The sequence below is a fragment of the Panthera onca genome, chromosome A2 (genome assembly GCF_046562875.1).
Source record: "Panthera onca isolate mPanOnc1 chromosome A2, mPanOnc1 haplotype 2, whole genome shotgun sequence".
NCBI classification, from domain to species: Eukaryota; Metazoa; Chordata; class Mammalia; order Carnivora; family Felidae; genus Panthera; species Panthera onca.
The window spans coordinates 8,083,200-8,094,183 of NC_138340.1; the positions used below are offsets into that span (position 1 = coordinate 8,083,200).

At 52.8% G+C, this 10,984-nt stretch overlaps 1 protein-coding gene across 1 annotated transcript; it reads left to right on the top strand.

The window, feature by feature from the left end:
• The first annotated feature begins 1,471 nt into the window (after nucleotides 1–1,471).
• QTRT1 (queuine tRNA-ribosyltransferase catalytic subunit 1) lies at nucleotides 1,472–9,595 on the top strand. Its single transcript, XM_078443405.2, has 10 exons — nucleotides 1,472–1,778; nucleotides 2,014–2,082; nucleotides 2,181–2,319; nucleotides 4,696–4,774; nucleotides 4,900–5,015; nucleotides 7,542–7,680; nucleotides 7,931–8,006; nucleotides 8,124–8,233; nucleotides 8,322–8,409; nucleotides 8,515–9,595. The coding sequence occupies exons 1-10, from the start codon at nucleotides 1,536–1,538 to the stop codon at nucleotides 8,665–8,667; spliced, it is 1,212 nt and encodes a 403-aa protein (XP_078299531.1). The 5' UTR covers nucleotides 1,472–1,535; the 3' UTR covers nucleotides 8,668–9,595.
• The last annotated feature ends 1,389 nt before the right edge of the window (nucleotides 9,596–10,984 follow it).

Consider the following 10,984-nt stretch of genomic DNA (forward strand, 5'->3'; position numbering starts at 1 on the left):
GTGAGTTCGAGCCCCGCGTCGGGCTCTGGGCTGATGGCCCGGAGCCTGGAGCCTGTTTCCAATTCTGTGTCTCCCTCTCTCTCTGCCCCTCCCCCGTTCATGCTGTGTCTCTCTCTGTCCCAAAAATAAATAAAAAACGTTGAAAAAAAAATTAAAAAAAAAAAAAAAAAAAAAAAGATTGGGGGAGTCAGGAGCAGTTGATAAAATATGAGCCAGCCAAAGGGATACCAGAAAGGGAGAGTATTGCAGACAAAGGCAATGGCAAGTGCAAAGGTCCTGAGGTGGGTCTCAAGGGTGGGCATTTTTCAGATATGGCCTCAGTGAAGATTCTCCACCCTGAAAAGCCCAAGGCTCCTAGGTCAGTCTTGCGTACATCAGCACAATTGAGGCCAGTGGGCCACTGAGAGGCAGGATTCTGGGGCAATGGCGCCCTCTGCTGCCCATAACAGATACAGATAATCAGCTCCATTTTCAACAGTAAGTTATTGTATATTATATAATATTTGTTATTTATCTATTTATTTTTAATGTTTATTTTTGAGAGAGAGAGAGAGACAGAATGTGAGAGGGAGAGAGGCAGAGAGAGAGGGAGACACAGAATCTGAAACAGGCTCCAGGCTCTGAGCTGTCAGCACAGAGCCTGCCGTGGGGCTCAAACCCAGGGACTCCCAAACCATGACCAGCGAAACCATGACGGGAGCAGAAGTCCGACGCTTAACTGACTGAGCCACCCAGGCACCCCATATTTTGTTATTGTTAATGGAACAAGGCTAGTGGTCAATAAATCTATGACTCTCTCATTCCTGTGCATCATGAAAGGTGGCACTAGGAGGTGTGAATATAAGTAGGTCTACACTGAATTAATGAAAGAAAAATGTGGCTAGGTTCTGGGCCTCAGTCTCCTCTAAATCTAAAATTCCTTCTTTTATTGTATAGACTAATATATACTAGGTGCTGTTCTAAGCTCTTGGGATAAATCCGTGGACAACATAGACAAAAGCCTGTGCTAGGCAACTTATTAAGATCTCTATATATGCATGCTTCTTTCAATCTTTACAATGTTTTATTTTTAATTTATTTTTTGAAAGTTTTTATTTTTAAGTAATCTCTACACCCAACGTGGGGCTCCAACTTAAAAGCTAGAGATCAAAAAAAAAAAAAAAAAGCTAGAGATCAAGAATTGCATGCTCTACTTGGTTAGCCAACCAGGCGCCCCTTTTACAACGTTTTTAATGCTGAAGCAGTGTTATTCGCTGCATTTTATAGGGGAGATTATCGCTTAGAGAGGCTTTGACTGTAGAGCAAGTAAGTGGCCGGGTTGGGATTCGAACCCATAAAACCATAGTTATTTCTCTGTAACACGCCCCCGCCCCAGAAGCGAACTGAGCACTCCGCGGGGACGAGCGCGCCGGCGTCTGTTGCCATGGTTCCCGGACTCCCTTCCAAAAGGACAGCCCGCGCCGCGCGTCACGTGACTTTGGTCAACATGGCGCCGCCCAGGGTGTTGCAGTGTCCACGTGGTTCCGTTAGCTAAGATGGCGGCAGCTGTTAGCCCGACGTCCGTGGAGTCGGCCCCCCGGATAATGAAGCTGGTGGCCGAGTGCAGCCGATCTAGAGCCCGAGCAGGGGAGCTGCGGCTGCCGCACGGGCCGGTAGCCACTCCCGTGTTCATGCCAGTGGGCACGCAGGCCACTATGAAGGGCATCACGGCCGAGCAGCTGGACGCGCTGGGTTGCCGCATCTGCCTGGGCAACACCTACCATCTGGGCCTGAGGCCGGTGGGTGGGTTCTGCCTTGGTGGGGCGGCGGCAGAGAGTGGGGAGCACGGACACCTCCGAGGCACGGGCACGCCTCTAAGTCAATCGACAAAGGCTTATTGACGCCCCCGGTGGCCCAGGCCTTGTGCTGGGCGTGAGAGAGCGGCGGGGCCCGAAGCTGGCCAGCCCTGTCCTCCAACTCGAGCCGTCAGGGTAGCCCTCGCCTCTAACCTGATCCTTTCTTCCCCTAACCCAGGGCCCCGAGCTGATCCAGAAAGCGCACGGTCTCCACGGCTTCATGAACTGGCCCCACAATCTGCTGACGGTGAGGTGGAGTCGGGGCTGGGATCCCAGGGCACTTCTCAGAGGTGGAGATTCTCCAGCTCCACCCCCCTGACGGCCCTGCGGTGGGATTTCCCCCAGGACAGCGGCGGCTTCCAGATGGTGTCTCTGGTGTCCCTGTCCGAGGTGACGGAGGAGGGCGTCCGCTTCCGCTCCCCTTACGACGGCGACGAGTCCCTTCTGAGCCCCGAGAAGTCCGTGGAGATCCAGAACGCCTTAGGTGAGCGAGTCTCGAGCCGCCTCCTCTTCCCCTGCTTCTAGGGGTTGGAGGTGAGGCGGGCCCTTTGCTTACGTGCTGCTTGGCTGTGGGTAAGTCACTCCCGCTGTCTAAGCTTTGGAAGAGCCAACTCAAATGAGGATAGCGCCCGGGAATAATGACGTAATGTTTGTAAATCTCTTAAGCCAGTGCCTGGCATGTAGTAGCTTTTATTATTTTTATTGCTGTTATTTCTCTTAAATGGCAAATTAGTCGGGCAAAGATATGTTGAAATAAGGGGGGCAACAAGGGGAGAGTGAGGAAGCTTTAAGTCCCTCCCATCTCCATCAATATCCCTCACTCCTTGATAAGGACAATGAACATTTCTCTTTTAATATGTATTATATGTAATCGCTTTTGGCTAAAATCAAGTGTAACATATATATATTATACATCATATAGTTTCTCACTGTAACTCCTTCCCTCCCCCCCCCCCCCCCCCCCCCCGCAATTTGCTTCTTGAAGAAATGGGTTCTTTTCCCCTGTAGTGTTTCACATGGTCTGAATTTTGCGGATCACATCCCCGTGGTGCTGTGTGACAGTTTTCTTCTGCCTTCTAGATTTACTGTAGGTGGTAGTTAGATCTAGAGGTTTGAGCCAGATTCTAGTTCTTGTGTCCTTTGGCAAGAGGGCTTCATAGGGTGTATATTTCCATCCGGGAGCTGGTAATGTCTGCCGGTCTCTCCCAGTGAACCATCAGGCTCTTTGCCTGGGAGTATCATGCTATTAGGAGTTCCAAAATGGTAATGTTCTTTTCTTCATTTATCAGCTAGATTATTTCTGTAAAGGGAAAGGTGCCTCACCTACTCCTGAGAGACCAAGTAGTTCAATTCATACAGGGAAAGTGGGATTCCTCCTTTTCCTTCTTTTCCGGTTTTCATGAATTGATTACTTAACATCCTCCAGCGGTAATGAACTAATCTTTAGTTTTTTTAGGATCACCATGAAATCATGGGTTTAAATGTCGTTGATGTGTCTCACTCTATTGCAGCTGGATCGAGCCTTATTGATCCTTTTTGTGTCTGGCTTATTTCACTGAGCATAATGTCCACAAGGTTGTAGTATATGCCGGGATTTCCTTCCTTTTTAAGACTGAATAAGGCACTCCCTAAATTGGATTTTCGTATAAGATTATAATTGTCTTCGTTTTGCTTCCAAGTAGGTATGCCATAAGCGTAAGAAAAAAACCTTTGGTTTTGAGAAGTTTCTAGATTTTGGAATTGTGGGAAAGGAACTTTCTGTGAAGGGTTAGACCATGATTTTTTTAGCCAGACCTCTGTTGGTGGTCACTGGGGCTCGCATGGTGCTATTGCCTGCCACACCGTGGCGAATCACTTTGTGTACACAACATTTTGCTCTTGAAGGGTAAATTTGCAGAAGTGGGATTTATTCTATGTGCCTGGGCAGGATTTTAGCTGCCCAGGGTGAGGCAGGATCAAATGTGCATTTTATTTATTTATTTAATTTAATTTTTATTTTTAAAATTTCTGTTAATGTTTACTTACTTTTGAGAGAGAGAGAGAGAGAGAGAGCATGCGTGGGAACGTGATAAGCGGGGGAGGGGCAGAGAGAAAGAGGGAGACACAGAATCCGAAGCAGGCTCCGGACTCTGAGCTGTCAGCACAGAGCCCGACGCGGGGCTCGAACTCACAAACTGGGAGATCATGACCTGAGCCGAAGTCGGACACTTAACCCACCGAGCCACCCAGGCACCCCTTGTTTATTTATTTTAAATGCTTATATGTTTTTGAGAGAGGGAGAGAGAGACAGAGTGTGTGTGCGTGTATACCGGGAGGAGCAGAGAGAGAGTGGGACAGAGGATCCAAAGCGGGCTCCATGCTGACAGCAGAAAGCCCCATGCAGGGCTCGAACCCATAAACCATGAGATCATGACCTGAGCCAAAAGTTGGATGCCCAACTGACTGAGCCACCCAGGCGCCCCAAACGTGTATTTTAAAAAGTTCCCTCTGGCCATTGTATAAACAGCCTGGGGGACTATGTGGGAGTCAGCAAGACCCAAGGAGGGACATCTAGGGTCCAGCTTGTCCCCAGTAGGAAGTGAGGGCTTTCCCAGTGATGTGCTGCTGCTTCTTTTTTTTAAGCAAGTTTTTTTTTTTTAAGTTTATTTATTTATTTTGAGAGAGAGAGAGTAAGGGAGGGGCAGAGAGAGAGAGAAAGAGAGAATCCCAAGCAGGTTCCTCACTGCCACTGCAGAGCCCAATGTGGGGCTTGATCTCATGAACTGTGAGATCATGACCTGAGCTGAAACCAAGAGTCTGATGCTTAACCAGCTGAGCCACCCAGACGTCCCCCAGTGATGGTGCTTTTCTCACCCCCCAGGCTCCGACATTATCATGCAACTGGATGATGTGGTCAGCAGCACTGTGACAGGGCCACGCGTGGAGGAGGCCATGTACAGGTGTGTGTGTGTGTGTGTGTGTGTGTGTGTGTGTGTGTGTCCGTATGTGCATGTACCGGGAGGGGATCATAGCCCTGGAGCCTTGTCTCTTTACCCTAGGGCTCATGACTGGGTCCCTCTTCCAGGTCAATCCGCTGGCTGGACCGGTGCATTGCAGCCCATCAGCGCCCAGACAAGCAGAACCTCTTTGCCATCATCCAGGGCGGGCTGGACGAGGATCTCCGGGCCACCTGCCTTGAAGGTAGAGCCACGTGCCGGTAGCCGGTAGATCCAGGGCTTGTCCATCACCGAGGGCCCCACCCCCGGGCCTGGCACGTGATGGCGCTGACGGGGGTTGTTAATGGGCGGAAGGGATAGCTGAAGCAAAGGCACGGAGGCAGACATGGCAGGAGAATGTTTGCAGAATAATGGTGATTTCAAAAGCTAGCAATTTCATACTGTTCACCAGACGCTATGCCACGTGCTGGTCACAGACTGACCCATTTGGTTTTCGTAACCGTCCTGTAAGGTGGGAACTACCAGGTTCCCGTGGTTACAAAAGAGGAAACTGAAGCACAGAGCTGTTAAGCCACTTACCCCAGCCACCCGGCTTGGATGTTGCAGAGGTAGGATTTGGCCCTAGGTCTTGGGCTCTGGAACCTGCAACATTAACCGAGACACCGTGCTGCTTCCTCCTCAGGGTCAGGAGCGGTGCCTAGGGCATTCTGCTGTTAGTGGGGGTACTGGGGAGCCATGGAGGGCCGTTGAGTGGGAGTGTGACAGGAAGCAAGGGGCATCATGGAGAAATTCAGGAAGCAGAAGGCCCGTGAGGAGGTTGGAGTATCTGCCCAAGGGAAGAGATCCAGTAAGGCCCATGTGAGGTCTGTGGCCGTGGAGACAAAAGGGGGCCAGAGATGGGGACTCAAAGGCAATAAAGTTTCATGGGCAAGGCTCTGGGTCCTGGCGTTTAGCTGGCTGGATCCACACCTCTGATCTGCTGCCTCATGGCTGCGCACCCTCGGGCAAGTGGCTCGGCCTCCGTAAAATGGGCACATCCTCCCAGTGTCAAGAGGTCAAAGTGAGGTCAAATGGGAAAGTGTGTTCAAAGCGTTGTGCCTGCGCCTGACATCAGGATGTTTGTTGTAAAGACTGTCTTTGTCGTCATCCCTTTCGTCCTCAAACTGCGCCCAGTTCTGTGTCTAGTAAGTCTTTTGAACGGAGACCCCCTCCCCGGTCAGAGATACATTTCTGTATTTCTTTCTTTTTTTTTTTTTTAATGTTTATTTGTGTATTATTAAAACATTTCTTTTTAATGTTTATTTTTGAGAGAGAGGGAGAGAGCACACAAGCGAGGGGGGGAGGGGCAGAGAGAGGGGGAGACAAGACACAGAATCCGAACGGGCTCCAGGCTCTGAGCTTTCAGCACAGAGCCGGACGTGGGGCTCGAACCCACGAACCATGAGAGCCCGACCTGAGCTGAAGGCAGACGCTTAACTGACCGAGCCACTCAGGCGCCCTAATTTGCTTATTTTGAGAGAGAAAGAGAGAGAGCATGAGTGTGCCGAGCAGGGGAAGATCAGAGAGAGAGAGAGAGAGACACCCACCCAAGCAGGCTCCATGCTGAGCTCGGAGCCCGACGCGGGGATCCGTCCCGTGACTGGGAGATCACGACCTGAGCCCATGTGAAGAGTCAGACGCTTAACCAACTGAACCACCCAGGCGGCCCGGAGATACATTTCATGTCACAGCTCAGTATGTGTGGACATAGAAGAAAGCAGAAACCAAGGCTTCATGAACCGTTACCCTAATGCGTGAAACACTTTCTGGTATCGTGTGTTCTCTCATTCAAGAAAACCCTACCACTCTGGCCTTGCCCCGTCAAGTTCATTTCTTGGCCACCTGCAGGTCGCCGGGCACCGCCCTGACGGTGCTTCTCATTGTGCTCCAAGGCTTAGCTGCACCAGCACCACCCGGCTTGTCCCCCACGACCGCGTCAGAGTCCGCGGTGAGGTGGGGCCCGGGAGGCCACATTTGAACAACCCGTCCCCAGTGGACTCTGCCGTTCATTCCAGCTTTAAAACCTGACGCTAGGACCGGGTCCGTTTCGTCGACGCCGTGGCCTCCCCTGGTCAAACGATACAACTGGGGCCCAAGGCACGCCTGGGCTTTGAGGCCGCACCTGGGTTCAAGTCCAGCTTCTGCCATGTCTGGTCTGGGGTGGCAAGCCCCGAACACCTCAACGGCAGCGTAGAGCTGCAACCTCTTCTCTGCAATTCTGGAGCCTAACGGCCCACTTCTAAAACATGACACCACCCAGGAATTTGCAACGAGCTCATTTGGTGGCCAGACCAGACCTATGTGGTCATTCACCCCTGTTGTTGGGAGTCCTCTGTGTGTTTTGTGGCAGGACCCTCAGAGGATTTGAGGACAGGCCGTCGCCCGGCAGATAAGATGTGCACCGTTCTAAGATCTGGACAATTCTCAGCTTTGAAACACATCTGGCTTCCTCTTAGGTTTCAGCTAAGGGAGCACAGGCTGTGGGCCTCCCCTGAGGACTGAAGGAGGGGATCTCACATGCAGCGGGGACTCGACAAGTGGTAGCTGAGGTCACCAGCAGCCCTCAGACCGACAGACAGACTCTCTCTCTCTCTCTCTCTCTCTCTCTCTCTCTCTCTCTCTCAATCCCTGAGAGATTGTGGAGGTCCGGGCAGGGTCTGCCCTGGGGTCGCAGAGGAGGAGGCAGACTTTCTTTTGCCTGGTGGCCCCTCACCTTGCCCTGTACCCCCAGAGATGACCAAGAGGGACGTGCCGGGCTTCGCCATCGGGGGCCTGAGTGGGGGCGAGAGCAAGGGCCAGTTCTGGAGGATGGTGGCTCTGAGCACCTCAAGGCTGCCTAAGGACAAGCCACGATACCTGATGGGGGTCGGGTATGTGGAGGAGAGGGGAGCGAGCCCTACCTGTGGGGAGCGGGTTCCTGCCTGGGCCGGTATTGGTGGAATGACCCAGCCCTGCCTGTTGGGGGGACTCATGGGGTGGGGACTTGGCTTTCCTCTGGGGGCGGTTCAGAGGGAATGTGGCCCTGTCCCCGGGGAGTCTGAGTGTACGTGCGGGGGGAGCGCTGGGTGTGTGACCAGGGTGTGAGGTTCTCTGCTCCCTCCCCCGTGGCCCTCCCCCCAGCTATGCCACTGATCTGGTGGTCTGCGTGGCTCTCGGATGTGACATGTTCGACTGCGTCTTCCCCACCCGGACGGCGGTGAGGCCCTGGGCAGGGGGCAGATGGGGGCGGACCTGGGGGGGTTAAGGTGGGGGTGGGGCCGGTGAGGATGAAGACCTGGTTGACCCACTCCCTGTCCCCCCCCCCCCCCCCCAGCGCTTTGGCTCTGCCTTGGTGCCCACCGGGAACCTGCAGCTGAAGAAGAAACAGTATGAGAAAGACTTCCGGCCCATAGACCCCGAGTGTGCCTGTCCCACCTGCCAGAAGTAGGGGAAGAGGGGGGCCCGGGGGCGGGGGGAGGGTGCGGAGGTGTGCAGGACCCTGCGTCACTCGGCCCCGACCTCCTGTCCGCAGGCACAGCCGGGCCTTCCTGCATGCACTGCTCCACAGCGACAACACCGCTGCCCTGCACCACCTCACCGTCCACAATATCGCCTACCAGGTGGGCCTGTGACCAGGGCGGGCCAGGCGCAGGGTGGTGGTGGGAGGGTTCTGGGCGCCCCCCCCCCCCCCCTCCCGGGCTGACGCTGGCACCTACCCCCTGCAGCTGCGGCTGATGAGCGCTGTGCGTGCCAGCATCGTGGAGAAGCGCTTCCCTGACTTCGTGCAGGACTTCATGGGCACCATGTATGGGGACCCCACCCTCTGTCCTGCCTGGGCCACCGAAGCCCTGGCCTCTGTAGGAATCACACTGCGTTGATCTGGTTCCGGCGAGGGAGGGAGGGAATGGGAGGTATTGAGGGATTTTTTAAAATTATTATTCTAATTTAGAGTGTATCTGTGCCTTCTCGGGGAGGTGACCTGTCTAGGACCTCTTCCTCCTCTGAGTGTCATTGTGGCCAATGTCCCCCCGCCCCGCTTCCTGTTGATGATAATAAGTAATCATAGCAGCTGCTGATACCTGGGAACCACCTGGCACAGCCCAGCATGTAGCATGTGCCCCAGTGTGGGAGCTGCATCCTTTTTCCTGTGGCTTTGGCCCCCCCTAGTCACCCTGAGGGTGGGCACTCTTGTTCCCCGACTTATTACAGGTGAGGAAACAGGCCTAGAGAGGAAGCAGCTTGCCCAAGGTCACCACCGACGAAGTGGCAGGCTGGCTCCAGAGCTCATGCTTTTAGCCTTGAACATGGCTTAATTTTGCCGTCAGCAAACACAGTGATGAAGACAGTAGGTGTGATATGGCAGGGTGCTTACACTGTGCCTGGGACTGTTCTGAACGGTTGTCATGTGTGTGTTTGATTCTTGCAACTTTGTGATGCATGTATAGCTGCATCCCCCATTTTACAGTTGAGACTGAGGCTCAGAGGAATGAAGTCACTCGGCCATTATCACCTGGCAAATACAGAGGCCCATGATCTAACCTAGAGATGGCCAATTACAGAGCTGGTACTCTTAGAAGATAAGGGGTTTTAAATTGGAAAAGTAAGACTTGTATAGGATCCACTATTCTAATAGCATAAAAGTGCAACTACTTTGGTTAGTTTGTGTATTCTTCCAGAAATTTTCCACGTGTACATATTTTTCATGAATGTGGCGTCCTTTACCTGCCGTTCTGTACCTTTTTTTTCCTGTTAGTATATTTGAAATTGTTTACACGTCAGAACATGAAGACTTCCTGTCTTTTTTTACAGCTGTCTCACAGTGTTTATTTAACCGGCTCCCGTGAATGGGTATGTAGGATGTTTCCAGGTTTCTGTCACTGCGGTCAAGGCTACCATGCCAAAACCTTGTCGGTTGACTTTTTGCCCATCTCTCTGAGACGGGGCTTTTGGGTCTTGGAGCAGGCAGATACCATTGGCTGCCTTGCCAGGCTCCTCCCCACTGTTTCTTTATTCCCCTGGTAACTGCCTCATCAGCCCACTTTCTTACCTCCATTCCATCCGACTCCTGTTTGGGCTTTGGCCAATCTATGCCCGCCCCCGGGGATCAAATCACTTCTTTTCACAAGATCCTTCCACCTATCCCCGGCTTTTTTCCCACGAGGAACAAGATTTCTAGTTCACAGAACCTCCAACACTGACTAGAAGATAATCATTTCATGGGGAGAGAATCTGTTGGGTTTCATTGTGGACTTAAAAAGATCACGATGTGCTCTAGCCAGAAAGGCAGGGGGGCAACGTTGCAGGCAGGCATGAGCCAAACCAAGCCGGGGCGTGAGCGAAAGGTATTCCCGGGAAAGGGCCCAGCATTTGCAAAAGCGTCGAGGTGGAACTTTATACGAATGAAAGTGGAGCCAACGCTACAGCGCTACCGCCTCTCTCTAGGAACCACTAACGCCAGATTCTTCAAAACGCATTGAAACGCCGCGCGAGTAGCTGGTTTGCAAGCCCGGGGCCGAGATGCATTCTGGGACTTGTAGTTTTCTCTAGAGGCCGGAAACTCTGAAGCTACGATCATTACCGGGTCCCACCACGAGGTGTCGCTCTTCGGCGAGTACGATGGGCCTTATCCTTTACTCCAGAAGACACTAATGGACCTGCTACAACAATCATTAGAACGGGGGATTCTTTGATTGACAGGTTCTCAGTCAAAGTCAGGATTCGCAGGTCAAAGCCCGTCCTCTTTCGCTTTGTTGGCTGGAAGCACGGAGTGATATTTATATAAACCAATGGGAAATTCTTAGGGAACTAGGTGGTGTCAAGTGACAAACCAGTCTATGAATCGATCCCTAACGTCACTGGCCTGCACTGTAGACTGGCGGGTCTTCCTGCCAGTAAGACTGTTGGGTTTTCTTGCCGTTCGGAAACTCCCCGCCCCAGTAGGCCGGGCCAACATTGCCTTTTCCCGAAGCACCGCCTCCTGGCCTTGACAATTCGCTGCCCGGCCCTATTGGCTCTTGCACAAAAACGACAGTTCTTGAGTCCAATGAGCCCACCGCGAGGTCCCCAGGAGGAAGGATCATTCAGCCGTAGCCCTATACCTCATCTTCACTGGCTCCTGTTTACGAGTGGCAGCGCGACCGACCAATCGGGGGAAGTGTGAGGGCTTTGGGCGCAGCCCCGGGGCCCGGGCGGGAG

Bases quoted from the DNA above. Each gene is read 5' to 3' on its own strand.
- QTRT1 (XM_078443405.2), top strand. From the start codon at position 1,536: ATGGCGGCAGCTGTTAGCCCGACGTCCGTGGAGTCGGCCCCCCGGATA. The intron at 4,775-4,899 runs GTGTGTGTGTGT...TCCCTCTTCCAG, and splicing joins GTGGAGGAGGCCATGTACAG to GTCAATCCGCTGGCTGGACC. The intron at 8,234-8,321 runs GTAGGGGAAGAG...TCCTGTCCGCAG, and splicing joins GCCTGTCCCACCTGCCAGAA to GCACAGCCGGGCCTTCCTGC.